Below are 25,518 nucleotides of genomic sequence, written 5' to 3' on the forward strand. Positions count from 1 at the left end.
CAACCTAGCAGTTTGAAAGCACACCAGTGCAAGTAGATAATAGGTACCGTTCCAGTGGGAAGGTAAATAGTGCTTCTGTGTGCTGCTCTGGTTCGCCAGAAGCGGCTTAGACATGCCGGCCACATGACCCGGAAGCTGTCTGCGGACAAACGCTGGCTCCCTCGGCTTATAGAGTGAGATGAGCGCCGCAACCCCAGAGTCGTCCACGACTGGACCTAACGGTCAGGGGTACCTTTACCTTCAGGTAAGCCCCGCCCCACAGAATTGATCACATGATGCAGTACACACACACCATTTTAGTGGGAGCACCCATCAACTTTGTGGGGCCCCTCAAATATTTTATTGTGGGGGCCCGGAGCCCCCATGCCCCCTAGGAGTCGGCTCCTTTGGTACGGATAATGTCAAAGGTTGCAGGTTTGATCCCCATACGGGACAGCTGCATATTCTCTGCATTGCAGGAGTTTGGACTGGATGATAGTCAAACCCCCCCCCCCCAAAAAAAAACCTCTTGAGCTCACGTCTATCCTCTCCTGTCTTTCCAAACTTTTGCTCCTCTCATGCTCTGGGCTTCAGTGAGGAGGCAGGATACCAACGCCCTCCCCCCAAAGGCGACACAGCACCCCGGTCCATTTGCTCCCCCCCCCCAATTCCCACCTCTAGAACCCACGTTTCTCTTCCCACCCCCCTTTTACCAAAAACTTGGCTCTCCTGATGCTCTTAACGGGTCTGCAACGAGGAGGCAAAACACGACCCACAACACGCCTGGTCCATTCCCCCCCCCCCCCATCCCACCAAACTTTTGCTCGCTGCCGGTGCTTTGCAGCTGCGTTGTGGCTGCCCCCCCACCCCCCAAAAAAGGAGCAGGAATAGGAAGGGGGACTGGATAGCCCTGGGGGAAAGTGCGCAAAAACTTCTCGGTGGCTGGCGTGGGTGCGTAATGGGGTGGGGGGCGCATTTGGACAGAGGAGGAGGAGGAGGTTGGCTCAGCTGGCGAGAGGGAGGGAGGGAGGGGAGGGAGAAGTGGAAGGGGGGGGGAGAACAGAGAGAGGCTGCAGCCTCTGCGATCATGCGGAGGAGCCGCTCTTTGCACGGTGGAGAAGCAGCGATAGCAGCAGCAGCAGCAGCGCAGGCATCCCCGAGCGCAGACGGATCGCGCTCCCCCCGGGTCGTGTCCGCCTCCCCCCGGCTCCCCCCTGCGCCGTCCCGGGCTGGCTCCGCCGCCGCTGTCCCCGGCCGAGCTGCCCCCGCAGCCGCTCTGCATGGACGTCAAGGCGGCGCCCAACGGGGTGGCCACCATCGAGGACCGGATCCTGCGCATCACCGGATACTATGGATACTACCCGGGCTATTCCAGCCAGAAAAGTGAGCGCGAGCGCCGCGATCCGGGGGGTGGGGGGTGGGGGGTGGGCCAGGATCTTGGAAGGGGGGGTATTTCGAAATATTATATGAAATATTATTTTTTTGGAGAGGGGGTCTGTTTCTCCGGCGGGGGGGGGGGAGAAAACTGCAGAGAAGTAAGTGACTCCTTGGTGGGGGGGGGTCGGGGTGCGGGGGGGGGGAGAGAACAAGCCAGGATCCCTCCATCTCTTACGTTGACACGCTCCCTCCACCCCTTTTGCAGCTGGAAAGTGGGGGGGGGGGAGAGAGAAAGTGAGATGGATTCTGGGGAGGGGGCGGTGGAGAGGGGAAAGTGGGGGGGGCTGGTCTGTGTCTTCCTTGCTGGGGGGGGTATCCTCTCCAGACCCCTTTTGCATTTTAAGCCGCTTTGTGATGCCTTTGTGAAGGTGGTTGTTGCAAAATTGTGCACAGTTTTTTTTTTGAAAAAGGTTGTATTTGGGGTGTGTGTGTGTGTGTGTGTGTGTGTAAAAGCACGAAGGAGCCTGCAGTGCGTGTGTGTTTGTGCACGTGTGAAAGAGAGGTTTGCTGCTGGTGCTGGCTAGCGTCCGCGCGGCAGCTCTTGAGGACTTGCCGCATCAAGTGTCGAGGGGCACGTGGGAACGGGCTGCCCGCGGGATGGGGCTGCAGTAAACGTGCGGGGAGGTCGACCCTGCTGCACGTTGCGGCTGTGGAGGGTCTCCTGAGAGGTGGTGGACACGACAGAGGTGCTTAAAGTGGTGCCTTGGGTGGAGAAAACCGGGGGGGGGGCACTTCTTTGCATATAATGAGCTTGTGGGACTCACCGCCACATGATCCGCTGACAGATTATCAGCCTAGAGGGATTTTGAAAGGGTTTTGGCCCCAGCTATCGCTGGTGTTCGGGATGGTGAAATTCAGAGGTAGAAAGTGCTCTGAAAGTCCCGTCCTCTGCACTGATTTTAGCATGCTTAAGCCTGCAGTCTTTTGTCTGCTTACCTGGGAGTAAGCCCCATTGCAGCCAAGCAGATATGTGCAGAATTGCATTGTGAAGACGGTCTTGGAATACGGCCAAGCTATTTGGAAAAAAACACCCCGCGATTCCACATTCTGCGGCGGTGCAACTTTCCTGGAAAAGTTTCAAGATTTTTATTTATTTTAAACATGTATAAACCTCTTTAGTAGAAAGCCAAAAGTGCCTAAGCTTGTGTATTAATAACAGGCCCTGTGATTATTATTATTGTTTGGTGGAATAACAGCAATAATAATTTGCTACCTACAAATAAACATTAGCAGCATTATCTTTTATCATCTGAATCTACTGGAGATCTGTCACCGCTTTGATTCGCAGTCCAGAAAGGGACCGCTTGCATTTATTAGAGCTCAACATGATCCGTAGAGGAGGCCAATATTCAAGTTTTTATGGGCAACGTTTATAACCTTTCATCTACCTGCAGTGAGGAGTGTGGCTTGTTTTGTGCAGAATGGAAAGGATTTTGTCTCTTTGCTAAGAAAACCACATGCCAGCGCTTTGCCATTGGAACGATAAGATGAACGTTCATTTGTCTAATTTGTCTTGGCTTCTCTGTCTTAATTCACTGTAGTGGAAATTCGGATGTAGTTCTTTGGCTTTTCACTGCTTCTTCTTTTTTTGCAATTCTGGCAGAAAGCATGAAATGGCACACTAGGGGTGTTAAAAAGGCATTTTAAGGGTGGCTGTGCAACCTGAAATTTTTAAACCACACGTGCAACCACGGCAGTGGTGAAAGTGAGCAGAAAGACTGCTGCGGTTTGTGGTGTCCTGGGAATAGCATCGTAAGATATTGGATGCTTCCATTACAGTGCTACCTCGGGTTAAGAACTTAATTCGTTCTGGAGGTCCATTCTTAACCTGAAACTGTTCTTAACCTGAAGCACCACTTTCGCTAATGGGGCCTCCTGCTTCCGCCACTCCGCCAGAGCACGATTTCTGTTCTCTTCCTGAAGCAAAGTTCTTAACCCGAGGTACTATTTCTGGGTTAGTGGAGTCTGTGACCTGAAGTGTATGTAACCTGAAGCGTATGTAACCCGAGGTACCACTGTAGTTTTGGACCAGGCTTCCCAAAACACTACTTGGGCAGTGATTCATTTTTTTAAAAAGGAGGGGGTGCTAGAATGATTCACAACTGTCCGAGACCAAGGTGAAGAGTTGGTGGAAGAAGATTGGAAAAAAATTAAAGTTTATCTACAGAAACATTGCAAAATTAAGGAATGTTAGAAGGTTCTTGGAATGAAATAATGTAGTTTTAGCAGAAATGATATAAAGGATTAGGTTAAAATTGATTTTTTAATTGGTGAAAGACGAGAATTACAGTATATTAAGATAAATTATTAGGATAAAAACAAAGTTGGAAAGGATTTGCTGAAATATCTAATTGAACTAGAATACAAAAAAGGGAGGTTTGAGGAGGTCAAGGAAATAAGCAAAGGAAAGAAAGTTTTGTAAAGGTTTGATCTGGTTTTTTGTGTGTGTGTCAATTGTTTGTATTTTTTCTGTCTTTTTAATTTTTTTGTCCTTTTATTCTTTATCTTTGTAATCTTTAAAATTTGAATAAATACTATTTAAAAATAATAATAGAATGATTCACAACTGGAGTTCTTAATTGTGCAATCATAGAATCATAGATTCTATGATTAGGGACCCTGAGGGTCATCTAGTTCAGTGTTTCCCAACCTTGGACCTCCAGCTGTTTTTGGACTACAACTCCCATCATCCCTAGCTAGCAAGACCAGTGGTCAGGGATGATGGGAATTGTAGTTCAAAAACAGCTGGAGGCCCAAGGTTGGGAAACACTGATTCTAGTTTGACCCCTTGCAGTACATGAATCTCAAGGGTTCCATGGTAGAGCATCTACAATTGCAGGTTCAATCCCCGGCGTCTCCTTGTAGGCCTCAAGGAGATGCCTGCCTGAAATGGCAGAGAGCTGCTGCCAGCCCGTGTAGACAATATGGAGCTAGATGGACCAGTGGTCTGACTCAGGAAGTATAAGCCGGTGCCCTCTGTTCCTAAGGAGCGCAGAAGGTAAAGGTAAAGGGACCCCTGACCAATAGGTCCAGTCGTGGCCGACTCTGGGGTTGTGGCGCTCATCTCGCTTTACTGGCCGAGGGAGCTGGCATACAGCTTCCGGGTCATGTAGCCAGCATGACTAAGCCGCTTCTAGCGAACCAGAGCAGCGCACGGAAATGCCATTTACCTTCCCGCCAGAGCAGTACCTAGTTATCTACTTGCACTTTGACAGTACTTTTGAACTGCTAGGTTGGCAGGAGCAGGGACCGAGCAACGGGAGCTCAACCCGTCAAGGGGATTTGAACCGCTGACCTTCTGATCGGCAAGTCCTAGGCTCTGCGGTTTAACCCACAGCGCCATCTGTGTCCCAAGGAGCGCAGAAGAGGAACGGTTAAATAATCCAATCTGGGGGGACTGGATTTCTTCGGCCAAGCTCTTCCTGCCGATGATGTCGTTGCAGCTAGGAGATAATGCAAAACATGCTCCTTATTCCTAATTTGGTATTGTTATTGTTGTTGTTTAGTCGTTTAGTTGTGTCCAACTCTTCGTGACTCCATGGACCAGAGCACGCCAGGCACTTCTGTCTTCCACTGCCTCCTGCAATTTGGTCAAACTCATGTTAGTAGCTTTGAGAACACTGTCCAACCATCTCGTCCTCTGTCGTCCCCTTCTCCTTGCGCCCTCCATCTTTCCCAACATCAGGGTCTTTCCCAGGGAGTCTTCTCTTCTCATGAGGTGGCCAAAGTCTTGGAGCCTCAGCTTCGGGATCTGTCCTTCCAGTGAGCACTCAGGGCTGATTTCCTTCAGAATGGAGAGGTTTGATCTTCTTGCAGTCCATGGGACTCTCAAGAGTCTCCTCCAGCACCAGAATTCAAAAGCATCCATTCTTCGGCGATCAGCCTTCTTTATGGTCCAGCTCTCACTTCCATACATCACTACTGGGAAAACCAGAGCTTTAACTATGGCAAGGTGATGTCTCTGCTTTTTAAGATATTAAAATGTTGGTTTCCCTGATTTCTGATTCTTCCGGTAATTTTTGCCATTTCAGCATAATCCGCCAACTTAAATCTGTCATTGGTCTCTGGTGGCCAAGAGGTCTACAGATGGCTTTGAGATGGATCCTGCATCTGGCTGGCCACTGTGAGAAGAGGATCCTGGACTCTGTGGGCCACCGGCCTGATCCTGCAGCTGCTTCAAAGTAGCAGGGCACTGCATTACCTTGGAGTTATCTGTGTTGTCTTCTTTTGGCTTAGGGCCCTCGTATTTTTAGGACCGCCTCTCCTGGTCTGCCCCACAGAGGACCTTAAGGTCCATGAATAATCATAGTTTAGAGGTCCCGGGCCCTAAGGAAGTCAGATTATCCTCCACCAGGGCCAGGGCCTTCTCAGTGATGGCTCCGACCTGGTGGGACACTCTGTCCCATGAAACCAGGGCCCTGCAGGATTTAACCTCCTTCCGTTGGGCCTGTAAGACAGAGCAATTCCGCCTGGCTTTCAATTTGAATTTAGCCTGATCTTTTATTCCCCTTCCTTCCCTCCCCCTCCCCTTTTCATGAAGATTACCCGCTCTGGGATCCCACAGCTAATTCTCCCCTGGTCTCCTCGCTGGCCCAAATAGGACTAATTTAGCCAGCTAGCCCTGGTGATCATCTAATGCTTATTGGATGGATTTCCCCCCTAAATTGATTTTTGATTTTATTGTTATTCAAGTTTTATACCGTGTTTTATGCTTTTTTGTGTAGCATCAATTAAATGTTTTAAATTTGTTGTTAGCTGCCCTGAGCCCGGTTTTCTGAACCGGGAAGGGCGGGGTATAAATAAAATTTATTATTATTATTATTATTATTATTATTTTGCATGGGGTCTAGGGGAAGTCTGGGGGAAGTGACTTCTCATTATTGCAAGCTCTGAGCAGGGTGTGGGTGTTCTCCATCTGGGACCCCCTACATGATTACAGCATTTGGGACCTGGCACCTTTGAGCAGAGCAGAGCCCCCCCCATAAAATATATATGGGTGGGAGTTGGATATGGCTCCTGAACAGGTCTCGGATCACCTTTACAGTCCATGGCTTCCCCTGAATCATCCTGGGAACCTTAGTTCAATTGGATGCTGGCAATTGTACCTCTGCCGGGCGTGGTGAACTACAATTCCCAGGATTCCTTAGGGGGAAGCTTAAAACGTCTTGCAATTGTATTGCATGGATGTGGCCAGCAATCTCTTCATTTTTAACTACCCTTTATTCATCACTGTGTTATAATGTCAAAAGGTTGCGCGTATTTGTGGGGGTTGGACTAAATGTCCTCCCGGGGTCCCGTTCCAAGTTGGTGGCTCTCTGGATTCTGGAAGAAAGAGAAAGATTCTGGAAAAGTGAAAGAGAATCTTCCTCAATGGATCTGGCCTGGCATATTCCCTTGGTTGGTAAATTAGAGGGGATGGGTTGCCATGGGAACCAAATAATAGGCCGATGGCCCTTAATGGTTGGCCTTATAAATGGGCGACTGGGATGCTTCGACCACTTGCTAAGGAATGTGGTAACCCAAATGTCTGTGAGGAAAGGGCAGCCTTCAGTTGGTAACATGCTGAGGGCAGAGGCGTCGCAGGCTTAGATGTGCCCTCGAATGCATAGCAACTTGGGGCGGATCCTGCTTTTCTTTCTGATTCTCACTGCCAGATGTCAACCTGCTTGCACTGTTGAAGGAATGGGTTTCCCAAACCCAAAACTGACTGTGCAGGCAGTTTGAAAAGGGCACCAAAATCCTTATTTTTCCTTTGCTAAAATCCATTAACTTGAGCTCTGAGTCAATGTATAAACAAAAACCCAGCTGTATAAACAAGTGCTCAGAGCCCTCTCCTTTATCAGTTCGTAACGGCAAGGATGACCTTGGCTGTTCCAGTGTAGTAGGGATGACATGTCTAGGTCTTATCTTACGTCCTGACGCACAGACCTAGTCCAGGAACAACGCCAGAGTGTGTTCTTGGAGTTGGTGACCTCTTGCTCCAAGATAAGAGTAGGAAGGAATACCCTTTTATGGTCAGAAGTACAAGAAGGAATACCCTTTTATGGTTAAGAATACCGGCGCAGGAACATATGTGATGTCAACCTGCGTGTACAGGCTGACGTGGCTGGATTCCTGGGGAAGGGGGGAGAGGGTGCCTGGAGGATATATATACTGCATGAAATTTCTCATTTCTTTGGACTTGCTGTGGACACACCACACAGGTGCCTTTCTGCTGTTCCGGAGAGCAGAAATAAAGAACTCTTTCTCTGAACCAACCCTCGGTGTCATTTGACTTCCTTCCTCCTGTCTGGGAGCAATTCAGACCCAATCGGTGAACTCCAATAAGGCTACACTGTGACCTCATAGGAAAGCCCCTTACGCAGACCCTTGGTCCATCTAGTTCAGTATTGTCTGCTCTGACTGGCAGAAGCTCTCCAGGGTTTCAGATGGGGAGCCCTAACTGCTGACATTTGAATCCAGGACCCGCTGCATGCAAAGCTGACAGCTCATTCCCTTAACCAGGAGCCTTGAGGGGCAGCCATGGGATCTCTCCCCTGAATCTCTTCTCTCTATGGGGCGGACAGGGTGTCCCTATGGCTCAGTAACCGCTGCTTCTCTGGCAGAGTCATGGTGCGTGTGCGTGTGTGTGTGTGTGGACAGTGTATGAACTTAACACAGCTTCGTTCATTTTTGGCTGCTGTTTTGTTAACGTTGTTTATTTTGTTTTATAGATTTCAGGTGTTCTATTGATTCGTTAATCATATAAAACAACTCTTGCTTCAATTGTGACGTTTCGCTTATTTCGTACTTGTTGCCTTGCGAACGGTGTTCTCTAATTGTTTCACTGATGACCTGTTGATTCTTCACTGTGATTTATGTTGTATCTCTGATGTTCTGTTATTGCGCCACAAAGTTGTCATTATTTATTGTTTGTCGGCCGCTTTGGGAATCATTTGAATCGCAGCATAGAAATATAAGCAATCAGTCAAATCAATTAATCTCTGGGGCAAGTCTATACAGTAGATAGTCTGACAATGCAGGAAATCAGGGGCGTAGAAGAAAAATGCACTGCGCATGCTCAGAGGCCTATTGAGTCTAGGACTTGGTTGCCAGACTCCTAGAGGGTGTTAAGGCAAAATACCCTTTACTGTACCTTGTCTAGAGGAGGGTTGGAAACTCACTGGCCTTTCAGGTGTTTTTGGACTCCAACACCCATCAGCTCCAGCCAGCATGTCCAGTAGTGAAGGATGATGGGAGTTGTAGTCCAGCATCGTCTGGCCTGAGGAATAACAACACATATCTCTGTTCTGGAAAAGTTGTAGCTGTAAAGAAGATTCTTTGTTTGTTTGCATTTATATCCCACCTTTTCCTCCAAGGAGCTCAAATTGCTACTTGTGGTTTTCTACCTCCCACACAACAACCCTGTGAGGCAGGTTTTGGCCTAGAGGCAGTGACTGGCCCAATGTCACCCAGTGAACTTTGTGGCCAACTGGAGATTTGAACCCTGGTCTCCCAGGCTATGGTGCTGGAGGAGACTCTTGAGAGTCCCATGGACTGCAAGAAGATCAAACCTATCCATTCTGAAGGAAATTAGCCCTGAGTGTTCACTGGAAGGACAGATCCTGAAGCTGAGGCTCCAAGACTTTGGCCACTTCATGAGAAGAGAAGACTCTCTGGAAAAGACCCTGGATGTTGGGAAAGATGGAGGGCACAAGGAGAAGGGGACGACAGAAGATGAGATGGTGGGACAGTGTTCTCGAAGCTACCAGCATGAGTCTGACCAAACTGCGGTCAGTGGAAGACAGGAGTGCCTGGCGTGCTCTGGTCCAGGGGGTCACAAAGAGTTGGACATGCCTAAATGACTAAACAACAACAACTCCCAGGCTGTAGCCCTACACTCTAACCACTGTGCCACCCTGTTATCCATTGGGAAGGTCTTGGATTCCCATCTCCAGCCTCTCCTGACAGGGCTAGGAAAAACTCCTGCCTAAAACCTTTGAAAGTTGCCACCTGTCCGTGTACGGATGGTACTGAACTCTGTAGACAATGGCCTGGCTTTCTCCTATAATGGACCTTTCCTGTGGTCCTGTGTGCGAAAAAGATTCTTTCCTGGACACCCTATGATCCTCAGGTGTGCCGTTTACATTTTTCCTTCCAGTGTGTAACCTAGGCAGTGTGGGATTGAACTGTTTCCTTCTGTGCTGCGAAAGAAATTTCGCTTTTAAGAGCTGAGCTGCAAGCGAGTTGCCCTTGCTGGAATAGAACATTTCTGTGTTGGACGGTTTCAATTAGAAACTCTTTGTTTCTTTAAGCTGTAAGACAACCCTTTTGCCCTAAGCAGAAGTGATTCATGTTTATACACGGATGGGAAATGACCCATCACGGTTTTTACTGTTTTTGGCATAATTTCTCTATTTGGCATGGCCTGAGGTGGCTGTGGACAAGACACTTTTAAAAGGCAGTGATTTAAGGAATGTCCGAGGCGAAAATTCAGACGGAGCTGCACTGGGGAATGCAAAAGATAACCCATAGGTTTGTGTGGACAGGGAAGCTGTGTATCTGTAGGTCAGGAGACGGGGGAACGGCGGCTCCCCTGTTGCTTGAGGACTGGGGAACTGCAAAAAGACCAGTTCCCGCGTCCCCACTTTTCAGAAAGCGGGTGTTTAGAAAGAAGGGGAGAGAGAGGGGGATGCTGAAATCCACTTTCCAAATGAGCAATGCAGCTAGCAGTAAATTAAAAAAAGGACGATACACGATATTCCCTCCTAAGCCTTTTGCTCGTGATGAAAGTAAAGAGAATCTGGCACCAAACAACTGTGCTCTTAATGCAGCAAACTGGCAAAGACGATTATGTAAGACAATTGTTTGTAGGGCGCGTCTGACGGCCTTCGCTGATTTGTCTCCTGCCAGCTGTGAGCTTTTGAAGAGGATACTTGAGGCAAAGAGAGAGGATAATTCTTCGGAACGGATGTGCACAAAAGGAGCACAATGCTTCTGTCGTGCGACGAGCGGCGTTCGGAAATGGGCAGAACCTCCCTCTCTCTGTGGCTCCCCCCCCCCCCCGGTTACATGCCCACCACCAGGATTTTTGTTTGTCTGTTGCTAAACTTCTTAAAAAAGGTAAAGGGACCCCTGACCATTAGGTCCAGACGTGACCGACTCTGGAGTTGCGGCACTCATCTCGCTTTATTGGCCGAGGGAGCCGGTGTACAGCTTCTGGGTCATGTGGCCAGCAAGACTAAGCCGCTTCTGGTGAACCAGAGCATAAGAATGGATAAGAATAAGAATAAATTATAATAATAATAAATTCCATTGCAAGAAAAGGGGCCCAGATATTGCATTGTGGCAACCACAACCTAGGTTCAAGGGGCCATTAGGCAATTATAGCTTAAATATCTGAGTTTCTGTCACTGCTCAGAGGCACCTCAGAGGCATTTGTTTCCTTCCTAGGCTTTGGTGAGAAGGTTTTTGGAGGCCCAAACACCCCCTTGAAACAGCACATTTCTGTAACGTTGTCAAGATTTACAGACCTGCCAGAGTGCTTTATCCAAAGCTCCATCGTGGAGAAATAAGCAATAAACAATCTGAAACGTCTATTGGGACCAGTCAGCATCCTGTTTTTAGATACCGCAAGTCAGATTTCAGGTTACATATTGAAATGGCAGAGAAGAGGTCACAAGGAGCAAACAATAATCTCTGAGAACACACACAAATAAAAAGCGTCTGCTTTGAGCCGGGAGATCTGGGAAGTCGACGTCCCAATTTGTCGCATTGAAAATGTCAGCTTCTCCATTCCTGTGTGACATGCTCATCTTTTTTCTTAGCCTGTCATTCTGGGAGGTAGGGGAATCTGTCAGTTCTAGAGCATCTGAAATCCTAGAGAGCTGAGCTGCTGCCGGTCCGTGTGGACAGTAAAGGGCTAGATGGACCAGTGGTTTGGCTTGGTGTGAATCCATTTCTGATGTTCTTCTGCTAAACAGTTTCCTGTGTTCAAAAGCTTCGCAATCCTGGAATAAGAGGAAGGCGTCTTCTTATGGATCCAGAATTGGTTAATTAATAATAATAATAATAATAATTTATTACAGTGGTACCTCAGGTTAAGTATTTAATTCGTTCCGGAGGTCCGTTCTTAACCTGAAGCTCAACTTTAGCTAATGGGGCCTCCTGCTACCACCTCGCCACTGCTGTGTGATTTCTGTTCTCATCCTGAAGGTACTATTTCTGGGTTAGCGGAGTCTGTAATCTGAAGCGTATGTAACCTGAGGTACCACTGTATTTATACTCCGCCCATCTGACTGGGGTGGCTTCCAACACAATATTAAAATACAGTAATGCATCAAACATTAAAAGCTTCCCTAAACAGGGCTGCCTTCAGATGTTGTCTAAAAGTCTGGTAGTTGTTGTTTTCTTTGACATCTGGTGGGAGGGAGTTCCACAGGGTGGGCGCCACTACCGAGAAGGCCCTCTGCCTGGTTCCCTGTAACTTGGCTTCTCACAATGAGGGAAACGCCAGAAGGCAAGGCCCTTGGTGCTGGACCTCAGTGTCTGAGCAGAACGATGGTGGCAGAGATGCTCCTTCAGGTATACTGGACTGAGGCCGTTAGGCAAAAACAGATACTGTAGTTCTCTCAATGGAGAGATGCAGAAAGTGGAGATTCCCCAAAGATCAGTATTGGGACCTGTGCTTCATAGCTCTTTCATAAAGTATCTAGAGTCTGAGGCAAGGAGTGAGATAGCTTAGTTTGCTGATGCTACTAAATGGTCCAGGGTCATTAAAACAAAAGGATGGCGAAGAGGTTCATAATAATAATAATAATAATAATAATAATAATAATTTATTATTTGTACCCCGCCCATCTGGCTGGGTTTCCCCAGCCACTCTGGGCGGCTCCCAACAAAGATGAAAAATACACTAAAATGTCACATATTAAAAACTTCCCTGAACAGGGCTGCCTTCAGGTGTCTTCTGAATGTCAGCTAGTAGTTTATCGCTTTGACATATGATGGGAGGGCGTTTCACAGGGCGGGCGCCACTACCGAGAAGGCCCTCTGCCTGGTTCCCTGTAAATTGGCCTCTCGCAGTGGGGGAACTGCCAGAAGGCCCTCGGAGCTGGACCTCAGTGTCCGGGCAGAACTCTCCAAATTGAGTGACAAACTGGAACTTGTCCACAGGAGGGCAACCAAAATGGTCAAAGGCCTGGAAACGATGCCTGATGAGGAACGGCTAAGGGAGCTGGGCATGTTTAGCCTGGAGAAGAGGAGGTTAAGGGGTGATATGATAGCCATATATAAAAGGATGCCACATAGAGGAGGGAGAAAGGTTGTTTTCTGCTGCTCCAGAGAAGCGGACACGGAGCAATGGTTCCAAACTACAAGAAAGAAGATTCCACCTAAACATTAGGAAGAACTTCCTGACAGTAAGAGCTGTTCAACAGTGGAATTTGCTGCCAAGGAGTGTGGTGGAGTCTCCTTCTTTGGAGGTCTTTAAGCAGAGGCTTGACAACCATATGTCAGGAGTGCTCTGATGGTGTTTCCTGCTTGGCAGGGGGTTGGACTCGACGGCCCTTGTGGTCTCTTTCAACTCTACGATTCTATGAGTGGATTGGCAGGGAAGTGCCGAATGCGAGTCAATGTAAATGGGTCTGTAGGGATGGAAGGTGGAGGAAGCTGCTCTGGAAGGTAGGACCCGAATCAACGGCCTCAAGTTACAAGAAAGGAGATTCCGACCAAACACCAGGAGGAACCTTCTGACGGTGAGAGCTGTTTGACTTTGGGACGGAAGGCGCTGGGTTCTCCTTGCTTGGAGATGTTTAAGCAGAGTTTGGATGGCCACCTGTCATGGATGCTTTCGTTGAGATTCCTACATTGAAGGGGGTTGGACTAGATGACCCTTGGGGTCCATTCCAACTCTGTGGTTCTATGCTTTTGGGCTTCCCTGAAGAGGCATCTGTGTGCTGGGCCCGGGGGTAACCTGTGAAACGCGGTCCAGGTCAGTCCCGAATTCAAGGATTCCGCGAGGAGTCAGTCTGACAGGGCCAAGGCAGGAAACCAGGCAAGGACAGGTACAGAATCTCAGGCAGGATCTGGCATACAGCAATGTTGCTCCTGCAACCTGGGACAGGGTCTGTCAGCCTTTTATCTTTGTCGGGGTAGCGGCTGGTCCTGATCCCCCGGCGACTCACCTCCCTGTCTTGCCCGAAGGCAAGCACTCCTCCTGCGAGTACTCAGGTCTCTCCTTCTCTCAGACTTTAGTCTCTGCAGCTTGGGAGACGTCGGTGGGTTACTAGACCCGGGGCCGCCTCAGCCTCCCCTGACCAAACCGGTAGTGGAGCAGCTGTAAACGATGGCCCAGCAGAAGGTGACGAAGTCATCCCTGCATTTGGAGTCAGGGCAGGCTCAGGCCCCTGACTTGGCCCAGCTGGGGTTTGTTGCAGGGGAACCTGTGCAGACTGGGACTCTTCAGGATCAGGCCCCAGACTTGGTTCAGATGTTGCCTGAGGCAAAGGATCTGGTGCAGACTGAGTCTCCTCTGAGTCCGAGTCCCAGGCCATCACAATCTGGTTGGCCACCACGAAAGCAGGAAACCACCTCAGACGGCCCCTTTGCCAGATCTAGCAGGGCTTCGCTTACCTTCTCAGTGGGATGTTGTCTTTTCGGCATGGACGAAAAACGTTTATGTTTCTTCAGGTTGTGGACAGCATTTTAATGTGGTGATTTTATCCTGTTTTTCTCCTCTGCGACATCTACTCTTCGTCAGGGGAAAAAAAACCCCAAATGGATCTGAAAGGCTGTTTGGTTAGAAAAAGAAACTAGCAAATTATTTCATGAGGAAGTGAGGACTTTCTTATTCCAGCAGACTGATTGCTTTTGATTTTGGGGCTGGTGTTGTTTTTATTGTTAATTAGGTGTGTGTTGTGGGTTAAACCACAGAGCCTTGGACTTGCCGATCAGAAGGCCAGCGGTTCGAATCCCCGCGATGGGGTGAGCTCCCGTTGCTCAGTCCCTGCTCCTCTCAACCTAGCAGTTCGAAAGCACGTCAAAGTGCAAGTAGATAAATAGGTACTCCTCCGGTGTGAAGCTAAACGGCATTTCCGTGCGCTGCTCTGGATCGCCAGAAGTGGCTTAGTCATGCTGGCCACATGACCCAGAAGCTGTACGCCGGCTCCCTCGGCCAATAAAGCGAGATGAGCGCTGCAACTCCAGAGTCGGCCACGACTGGACCTAATGGTCAGGGGTCCCTTTACCTTTACCTTTTAATAGAACTTACAGTTTTTAGTTCTATTGATGTTTCACTGTTTTTGATTGATTAAAAAACCAGCAAGTTTCTAACTGTTCTCATTTTATCTGTAAGCCGCCTGGAGTCCCTGTCAGGAAAAATGGCGGAATATAAATAAGTAGATGATGAAGAAATCTAGTTTCAAGGATCTGCAAACTGCACATTAACTGTGAGCAGGAGCACACAAGTCTTTCCGTTGCATCCCATGGTGCAATGGGACTTTGCCCTCCTCTCGCCTCTCTGCCCCCCTAACCTGCTCCCGAGGGTCCATCAGTCCTCAAGCAGATTTCAGGGTGCACACATGGGGGGGGCGGGGGGGGGCTGCGTAGAATAGGAGACGGGAAGAGGTGCAGTTCTACTGTTCAGGCAAAAGGCTTTGGTGGAAGCTGTTACGGAAAAATCTAGGTGCGAGGCTGCTCAGTCACCCAGCTCGTCGGGCAGAGCCCGCGGGTCCCTGCGGAATAAAGGAAGGAGTCCAGCCACCAACCGGAGCAAATAGCTGTAGACCAAAGTTTATTGCGCAACAGGTTCAAAGAAGAATTTTGAACCCCGAGGATCAGATGACAAAGCCCTTTAAAACTTTCCCACCATATCCCAGAATACAGTTTGTACAGCATCATTGCTACATCATTGCTACATCACTGACACGGCACAAAACGGGAGGGGTAGACAGGGGTTACACTAGTTTAACCTTGGCAAACATGTCCAGACAACAACAACAACAACAACAACAACAACAACAACAACAACAACAACAACAACAACAACATATACCCCACCCATCTGGCTGAGTTTTCCCAGCCACTCTGGCCAGCTCCCAATCAAATGTTAAAAACAGTACAGCATTAAATATTAAAAACTTCCCTGAACAGGGCTGCTTTAAGATTTCTTTAAAAGATAGGATAGCTGCTTATTTCCTTCACATGTGAAGGGAGGGTGTTCCGCAGGGTGGGCGCCACTACCGAGAAGGCCCTCTGTCTGGTTCCCTGTAACCTCACTTCTCGCAGTGAGGGAACCGCCAGAAGGCCCTCGGCACTGGATCTCAGTGTCCGGGCTGAACGATGGGACATATGAATTAGCATATGCAAATCCTATGCTAATTGTGCCCTTGTCTTTCCCCACCTCCAATCTATGGGTGATTTGTAAGTGGCTTCCTTGTGGAGTGTAGCCAGTCTTTAGCCCAGGGATCAGCAAGTTTTATCTTGCCTGGGCCGGATCGGTCCCGCGGAGATCCCTCCATGGGCTAGATCATTTGTTCGCCCACGATTTCCGGTGTCTGTGCAGATGCAATTTCCGGCGCCGCGGAAGCGAGTCCCTGCGCCGCGCTGTGACAGTTTAGCGCAGCGCGCGAGCAGGCAACTCGATTCGGGGGTGGCTCGTGGGCCGGTCAAATGACCTCCACTAGCCATTTCTGGCCCATGGGCCTTAGGTTGCTGACCCCTGCTTTAGCCAAAAGGCTGGGGAAATGATGGTTAAATAAATAACCACTACAATCTTCCAATACAGTCATACCTTGGGTTACAGACGCTTCAGGTTGTGCGTTTCCGGGTTACGGACGTGCCAAAACTCAGAAGTACCGGAATGGGTTACTTTTGGGTTTCGGCGCTCGTGCATGCGCAGAACTGCCAAATCGCGCTTTGTGCATGCACAGAAGACCAAATCGCAATCTGCGCGTGCGCAGACGTGGTGCTGTGGGTTGTGGACATTGGCCTCTTGGGCCTCCCGCACGGATCATGTTCACAACCCGAGCGTCCACTGTATTTGTTAATTGCTGAACCTAGACATTTTGAACGGGGAGGAAAAATAGTTCATTTACGCAGACGTCATTTCTCGCTGTGCATTATGCATACTGTTCCAGCTCCTTTGAGTCAGAGGAGGGAAGATTGAGAGGAGGCAAAAAAGAGAGAGGAAAAAACGGGTATGTAGGCTTTTAAGTCATTTGGGTAATTTAGAAAATGTTACACTTAATCTTTTATAAAAAGTACAGGCCTCTGGTTCTCTTAGCGACACTCCTGCTGGTTTTCTCCCCACCCCCTGTAAGGAAAAAAGGACAAGCCGCTGTTTCAGAAGGTTTCTAAAGCAAACACCCACATATTGTACTCAGGACTAAAAGTGTGTGGGACCCTTTGCTTTCAATACCACTTGCGCAAGTTTTTTTTTTGGGGGGGGGTGTAAGAGGGTGAAAACCCTGCTTCATTTCCAGTTTATGCACTGTAAGTTGCTGCTGAAATCATGCATTTTCTTATAACTGGTGTTATAAGAAAAATACTGCTCTCTTTCCTTTATGGGGTATCTAAGAGCCAGTATAGAGTCCTTATGTAGGTTCCCTATCGGTAGTAGAAAATAACAAATGTGGTCGCACCGTAGGTTTGTGCAACAGCATTATAATACTGTCCGTTTCATTTCCAGTTCCTTTACTCATGATCCCTAGAAAGGAATTTTACCTTTTTCCAAGGTTGTCACTCACAGGGCTGATCCTCGTTTGTCCTATGCCATGGATGGCTCAGTTAGTCCTACTCGCTATATAGGTTTCCCCTCTTGTAAAATTTCCTTGGAGCTTTTAGCCCAAGGTGCCTTCCCTCGCAAGGAACAAACAAACAAATCTGCAAGCTGTTAAGAGTTTGCTTCTGTTTAGCCCAACTTGCTTCTCTTTGATTGTCTGCAAAAGCCGGAGGCTCAAATGGACCCCATCTTTTATTTATACAAATCCTTTGTTCTTAAAGATGTATGAATTACTTCAGTTTGCTAAGCTGCTGTTATTGCTTTGAGAAAAAGCCCGTTAATACGCTGTCTTTTCCACCTCCCCTTCCCACCCCCTCCCCTTTCTTCTAAGTTCTGCAATATGAATGCTGAAGGAAGCCTGCCCACAAATTTCCATTTGTCGTGTCATATATATGTGCTTGCTATATGGAAGTGAATTTTGGAAGTTTAAAATTAGGGTGCCCTTTAAGGGATCACAGAATCGTAGTGCTGGAAGGGACTCCAAGGGTCATCTAGTCCAACCCCTGCAATGCAGGCATCTCAGCTAAAGCATCCATGACAGATGGCCATCCAAGCTCTGCTTAAAAACCTCCAAGGAAGGAGAGCCCACAATTTCCTGTGAGAGACGGTTCCCCTGTCAAACAGCTCTTACTGTCAGAAAGTTCTTCCTGGTGTTTAGTTGGAATCTCCTTTCTTGCAACTTGAAGCCATGGGTTCGAGTCCTCCCCTCCAGAGCAGGAGAAAACAAACATGCACCATCTTCCAAGTGACAGCCCTTGAGATATTTCGCTAGCAGAAGGGGAATCCGGCAACAACGTCCTCCTCTTCTTCTTCTTCTTCTTCTTCTTCTTCTTCTTCTTCTTCTTCTCCTCCTCCTCCTCCTCCTCCTCCTCCTCCTTCTTCTTCATAGAATCATAGAGTTGGAAGAGACCACAAGGGCCATCGAGTCCAACCCCCTGCCAAGCAGGAAACACCATCAGAGCACTCCTGACATATGGTTGTCAAGCCTCTGCTTAAAGACCTCCAAAGAAGGAGACTCCACCACACTCCTTGGCAGCAAATTCCACTGTCGAACAGCTCTTACCGTCAGGAAGTTCTTCCTAATGTTTAGGTGGAATCTTCTTTCTTGTAGTTTGGATCCATTGCTCTGTGTCCGCTTCTCTGGAGCAGCAGAAAACAACCTTTCTCCCTCCTCTATGTGACATCCTTTTATATATTTGAACATGGCTATCATATCACCCCTTAACCTCCTCTTCTCCAGGCTAAACATGCCCAGCTCCCTTAGCCGTTCTTCATAAGGCATCGTTTCCAGGCCTTTGACCATTTTGGTTGCCCTCCTCTGGACACGTTCCAGTTTGTCAGTGTCCTTCTTGAACTGTGGTGCCCAGAACTGGACACAGTACTCTAGGTGAAGTCTTCTTCTTTTCATTTCTATACCACTTTTTCTCCTTTTCCATGATCCTCTTTCTGCAAGCAGGTAGAGTTATTGTTGTGTTCAGAGGCTTCTCATAGGCATCTGTGAGAAAAGGATGCACGGGACTTTGGTCTGACCCTGCAGGCTGGCTCTTACGTTCAGAGGTAAATTACTTAGGTATCTGGTGAGACGTAGTGTGTTTCAGACGGCAGCCTTGGCGCGATCCGTTTTCAGGTCTGGCAGGAAGAGAGATGTAAAGATCAGGCACCGACTCGCTCAGAACAAACCAAAATCAGGAACTGTGCACCGAATTTGAGCGGAAAGATGTCAAAAGAGAGAGAGAAAGAGCAGGGCTCCAGTACCTTTGTGTAGAAAAGCGAATTTCAGCAGATGCCGTTTGTGATGCAAGCTGCACCTACTGAAACCCCCTCTCCTGCACAGGTGGGATCTATAGTTCAAAACATTGGAGGGCACCAGGGTGCAGAAGTCTGTCATGTTTCTTGGTTCTGACTCCCTTGCTTTGGCTGGCTGGAGAGATGTGCTCCATTACAGAGGAGACGCATGGACTTCTGCATTTGTACGCAGAGCAAAGCCAGATCAGGAGGAACATGCTATTCTAACCAGAAGCTGCTGTTTGGAGAGTCAGAGGAATGGCTCTTCATAGTGCGACCTCAAACCCGGGTGCAAAGCTTTTGGATAGATTCTCCTTGAGATCCTGAACCGAAGCGAGCGATGCATTTGGTTAGGAATGCAAGAATCAGACCATAGCTGGATTTAGTCCAGCAATGCTTCCAGTAAACCCACAAATGGGGAAGGTTAGCTACAGTCCTCTCCTTTGTTGTTGTCCCACAAGCAACTAGCATCTGGAGATCTGCATCCTCCAGACAACTGGTTTCTTGAGGATTCATTCTTGTTTGCTTGCACTAAGTTAACAGGGAGGTTAGGCTCATGTCAGGGGAACACCATATGTTTAAAGCACCTTTGGCGCTGTGGTCTAAACCACTGAGCCTCTTGGGCTTGCTGATCAGAAGGTCGGCGGTTTGAATCCCCGTGATGGGGTGAGCTCCTGTTGCTCTGTCTCAGCTCCTGCCAAACTAGCAGTTTGAAAGCATGCCAGTGTGAGTAGATGAATAGGTACCACTGTGGCAGGAAGGTAAATGGCGTTTCCGTGTGCTCTGGTTTCCGTCACGGTGTCCCATTGTGCCAGAAGTGGTTAAGTGCTGCTGGCCACAAGACCCAGAAAGCTGTCTGTGGACAAAGACCGGCTCCCTTGGCCTGAAAGTGGAGATGAGTGCCACAAACCCATAGTTGACTTTGACTGGACATAACCATCCAGGGGTCCTTTACCTTTACGTAAAGCACCTTTATGCCACTTTAACAGTCGTTGTTGTTGCTGTTTAGTGGTTTAGTTGTGCCCGACTCTTTGTGACTCCCTGGACCAGAGCATGCCAGGCACCCCTGTCTTCCACTGCCTCTCGCAGTTTGGTCAAACTCATGCTGGTAGCTTCGAGAACCCTGTCCAACCATCTCGTCCTCAGTCGTCCCCTTCTCCTTGTGCCCTCAATTTAACAGTCATGGTTCCCCCCAAAGAATGCTGGGAGCTGTTGTCTACCCACTCACAGAAGCCAACTGAGCTATCCAGATGTTTAACTGATAATCCGTCACAGCCAGTCCATCGTTCGAAAAATAAGACTTTAGAGCCGTCTCAATCTCAAATGGCAACTAGATATTTTGTTTTGTTGACTATAACCTTGGTTTAAGGAGCCATCTGGTGCCTAGCTTATATATCTGCATTTCTAACACTGCTTGTTTAACCATCTCCCATCGAAAACTGGGGGGCTGAAATCTGATTAACTGTAGCCAGATTTGGCTCCCTGTATATGAACTCGCTTTCTAAAGAAATGGGACTTGTTGCAACCGTTTCATTCCTCTGATTATATTGAGACAAATGCTGGAGTCGGCTGTGCGCACATTAGATGAGATTTATGTCGAACCGTCTTGGGGTGGCTGCTGATCAATGGAAAGCACAGAAATGGCTTTATTGCGATCTGAGGAGCTGCTTTTGAGCTTGAGCATATTTGTGCGGTTATAGGTCTTGACAGTCAAAGTGCTTGCGCTTATCGCGACATTTTGTAACTGCTCCTTTGCTTCGGCTGAGAATGGCCCCCTGAGAAAAGTTTGGTGGGAGTGAATAAAAATATAGAGAAAAACATCTGGGTCACACCAACCCAGCACAAAAAACAAAAGTGTCTTGCAGCTCCTTAAAGAATAAAAACTAGTTTATTGCGGCAGAACCTTTGTGTCAACCAGATCCCACTTCACAGGAAGCGTGAAACTGTGCCTTCCCTTGGCAGACATATTTGTGCATTGGCTTGGGAGCAGATGGGAGGGGAAAGAGGTAATCTCTCCAAGATGAAAGGCCATAAGATTATAAGAAGAGAATGTTGGATCAGGCCCATGTGGCTTGAGGGACGAGTGGCACTGGGGTCTAAACCACTGAGCCTCTTGGGCTTGCTGATCGGAAGGTCGGCAATTTGAATCCCCGCGATGGGGTGAGCTCCCGTTGCTCTGTCCCAGCTCCTGCCAACCTAGCAGTTCGAAAGCACACCAGTGCTAGCAGATAAATAGGTACCCCTATGGTGGGAATGTAAACGGCATTTCCGTGAGCTCAGTTTTCCGTCAGGGTGTCCCATTGCGCCAGAAGCAGTTTAGTCATGCTGGCCACATGACCCAGAAAGCTGTCTGTGGACAAACGCTGGCTCCTTTGACCTGAAAGCGAGATGAGCTCTGCAACCCCGTACAGTGGTACCTCGGGTTACAGATGCTTCAGGTTACAGACTCCGCTAACCCAGACATAGTACCTTGGGTTAAGAACTTTGCTTCAGGATGAGAACAGAAATCACGCTGTGGTGGTTCAGCAGCAGCAGGAGGCCCTATTAGCTAAAGTGGTACCTCAGTTTAAGAACAGCTTCAGGTTAAGAACGGACCTCCGGAACGAATTAAGTTCTTAACCCGAGGTACCACTGTAGTCACCTTTGACATAAGAAGAAGAAGAGTTTGGATTTGATATCCCGCTTTATCACTCCCCTTCAGGAGTCTCAAAGCGGCTAACAATCTCCTTTCCCTTCTTCCCCCACAACAAACACTCTGTGAGGTGAGTGAGGCTGAGAGACTTCAGAGAAGTGTGACTGGCCCAAGGTCACCCAGCCATAGCTGTCAACTTTCCCTTTTTTTGCGGGAAATTCCCTTATTCCAGTGCTGTTTCCCACTGCTTCCTGCTGCTATCCTGGATTGTTAGATATCCCATATAGACTGTTCCCGGGACAGGTGAGGGTGCAGATCCCTTATTTTCAAATCTGAAAGTTGACAGCTATGCACCCAGCAGCTGCATGTGGAGGAGCGGGGAAGCGAACCCAGTTCACCAGATTACGAGTCCACTGCTCTTAACCACTGCACCACCCTGGCTCTGTACCTTCACCCTTACCTTCTAACAGGGGCCAACCAGTTGCCTGTAGGAACCCCACAAGCTCCTCCGCGAGCTTGTGGGGCTGGCGTGGAGGGAAGCGCTGCTTTCCCCCACCGCCAGCCCCAAAGAGCAGGTCAGGGAGCAGTGGAAAGGCACACAGCTTTCCCACTGCTCCGTGAGCTTCTTGGGGCTGCCGGGGAAGCCCAGGTTCCCCTCCCTCAGCCCCGAAGAGCAAAGAAGCCAAGACAGCGAGCGGGATCCATCCTGCTCACTGTCTTGGCTTCCTCTTTAGCCCCGCGCAACCTCTCCAGCCGGGAGAGGCTGCGCGCGGTTATGGCAATACCCCCACCTCCCGCAAAAGCCCGCAGGAGCCGCGTACCCTCTAAGGAGCGCGTGGCTCCTGTGGGCATTTCTACGAGGAGGGAGAAGGGACTGACTGGCTGCATCAGTCCCTTCTCCCTCCTGGGGAAAAGCCCGCAAGAGCCGTGTGGAGCTTGTGTGCGGCTTTTGGGGGCTTTCCTGCCCACCCCCCTGCATTCGCTCCATAAGATGCACACACATTTCCCCTTACTTTTTAGGAGGGGAAAAGTGCATCTTATGGAGCAAAAAATACAGTATTCATTGCATCATTCTGCCACCTATTTCTCCAAGGAGTCCACGGTTCACCCTCTACCTCTGTTAATCTCTACAATGACCCTGCGAGGTTGACTGAGAGACAGGGACTGACTACAAGGGTGAGCTTCATGGCTGAGTGGGGATTTGAACCCTGATCTCCCGGGTTCCAGTCTGATACTCTAACCACTCCACCACACTGCTGGTGTGCAGCACTAGTGGGGAGAGTGCTGTTGCACATGGGTTTTGCATCTGGGCTTCCGTTGTTGCAGACGGGCCGTTGCCTTGATCCTGTTTTGGAGTCTCACCTTCAACAATCAATAATAAGTGCATTTTCTGTGTTTCCGTCCTGCATTTACGGAGTTCATCATCAGGGCTTGAGATTTGTCTGCTTGGAGACCTTGATTCTTTGAGATGCATGTGTTAAGGTCTTTTATTCTTCTGTTTTTAGAAGCAGGCATTTAACCTCTGAGTTAACCTTCGTTTCCGTTTTCTTGCTCTTGAGATAATGCTGCTGATTTCATTTGGATTTCGCTCCCCCCCCCCTTTGTGTTTAATGCTGTTCTGTGCTTTGATAACTCATTTGAGTTGGAGATCCGATTATAAATCCCCGGAGAAATAAATAACTCTACACTGACGGGGCTTATAAAAGCACTACTAATAACTTAGATCCCCAAACTTTTGCTTGGCTTTACTGCTGTGCCGCTTGATCTCCCCCCAAACCTCTGAGCATGTGCTGTGTGCTATTCCTCTGCCCAGGACCCTCCAGTGGGCACTGTTCCTTTTAGAGGAAGCAGGGCAAGTTGCCTGCGGTCAGAGGGATCAGCTTCAGATAAGCCGGAAGCCTCAGGAAATCTCCTTTTGCAAACAAATCCCCATTCCACTCCCTCTGCCTACATTGGAGTGTGCGGCTTAGGGTATCTTCAATCTCTCCGGAAACATATTTTGAGCCTTGAGATTCCTTGGGGACTTTGTCCCTCCCCACTATTCTGTTGCAGTCTGCAAAGCAAAAGATGTTTCTGCACGTTCAATGGAAAAAGCCACGGCACCCCGTCTGCAGCTTCTGAACATCACACACTTTTTCAATGACACTTTGAGGCTGCAGGACATGTGTTCGAATCCTGTTTGTGGGATTTCAAGTTGGGCATCTGGTTGGCGGGATGCTGGACTAGAAGGGCCACTGGCTTGACCCAACAGAGTCTCTTCTGATGTTCTTGTGCCCTTATGCAAAGGTCAAGAGTTGCAGACTTCGTTTCAGAGCTCTGTATGTCTGCATTTTAAACTGCATTTTAACCTGTACTTTAAATTGCCCCCCCCCCCCATTATGTTTTTACTGTAATTTTACTGGTGTTAGCTGCCCTGAGCCCGGCTCTGGCCAGGGAGGCTGGGGTATTATTATTATTATTATTATTATTATTATTATTATTATTATCATGGATTTGGATTTGATATCCCGTTTTATCACTACCTTAAGGAGTCTCAAAGCGGCTTACAATCTCCTTTCCCTTCCTCCCCCACAACAAACACTCTGTGAGGTGAGTGGGGCTGAGAGACTTCAAAGAAGTGTGACTGGCCCAAGGTCTCCCAGCAGCTGCATGTGGAGGAGCGGGGAAGCGAACCCGGTTCACCAGATTACGAGTCCACTGCTCTTAACCACTGCACCACACTAGCTCATCATCATCATCATCATCATTATTACTATTATTATAGCAGGGGTCTGCACACTTTTTCAGCAGGGGGCCAGTCCACTGTCCCTCAGACCTCCTTGTGGGGGGCCGGACTATATTTTGAAAAGAAAAGGAAAATGAACGAATTCCTATGCCCCACAAATAACCCAGAGATGCATTTTAAATAAAAGCACACGTTCTTCTAATGTAAAAACACCAGGCAGGCCCCACAAATAACCCAGAGATGCATTTTAAATAAAAGGACACATTCTACTCATGTAAAAACACACTGATTCCCGGACTGTCCGCGGGCCGGATTTAGAAGGCGATTGGGCCGGATCTGGCCCCCGGGCCTTAGTTTGCCTACCCATGTTTTATAGGATGACATCAGCTCTCCTGAGTTTTTAAGGGTTTATGAAAGAGACGAAGTTCCTTGAGCCTTGGCGTGAAGAGCACTGGAGCGCCATGATCAAATATTCATGATGAACATTGGTGCTTATTTGAAACTATAAATCCCACAACAGTTTCTTGCACATTCAACAGTTTGCTGATTAGCATTCTTCTGTCTGGGCTTTATGAAGACAATAATAGCGAATGCTTATGAGCTCTGCAGAGTTGTCGTTAGATACACAAATATTTTGGCGCCACTTGCGAATGAAAAGGAAATTTTCAAGCGTTCCTAAAATGAGAATAAGTGAGAATTTGGTAGCCCTGGGTACTTCCAGTGCAAGATTATTGTGGCCTCCTCTTTATATGAATAGATTTTTTATTATTATTATGGTCACAGACCAAAAACATGGAACGTACAATTAGAAACATGCAACTAGTTTAATACAACTGAAGATAAACATGTTTTTCTCAAAGAGCCAACAAGACAATTCTCCTGGAAAAGAATGTTTCAGCTGCCTTGGTAATATGGGAAGGAATGTCCCTTTAAGTGAAACTGTACAAAATCTACTTAAAGTCTTCCCAGGAGGGTTCTTAATGGAGGGAGAGAATTGTCCTCTCTGAACAAGTTACAATGCAGAATAACATCTTCAGCAGCTCTGTTACTCTAGCTCCACACAGGCAGAAACATTTGTTAACCAGGACCTTGTTTAAATCTTGATACCTTTTTAAAAAAATTACATTTGTAATTAATATTTACATATGCATTAAGGTAAAGGGACCCCTGACCATTAGGTCCAATCGTGACCGACTCTGG

General features: G+C 48.2%; 1 protein-coding gene across 2 annotated transcripts in view; it reads left to right on the plus strand.

Moving 5' to 3' along the window:
- Positions 1-1,211: 1,211 nt before the first annotated feature.
- SLC35F4 (solute carrier family 35 member F4) overlaps positions 1,212-25,518 on the plus strand; it is a 144,785-nt gene continuing 120,478 nt past the window's right edge. Inside the window, exon 1 of one of the 2 annotated variants that reach the window (XM_083735852.1) lies at positions 1,212-1,362. In XM_083735852.1, coding sequence (XP_083591978.1) covers positions 1,260-1,362 — 103 coding nt within the window. In that variant the 5' untranslated portion in view covers positions 1,212-1,259. The remainder of the gene's footprint in view (positions 1,363-25,518) is intronic. The other variant, XM_083735855.1, reaches the window with a different exon arrangement.

This window comes from Podarcis gaigeae (genome assembly GCF_964106915.1).
Source record: "Podarcis gaigeae genome assembly, chromosome: 1".
In the NCBI taxonomy this organism is placed as follows: domain Eukaryota; kingdom Metazoa; phylum Chordata; class Lepidosauria; order Squamata; family Lacertidae; genus Podarcis; species Podarcis gaigeae.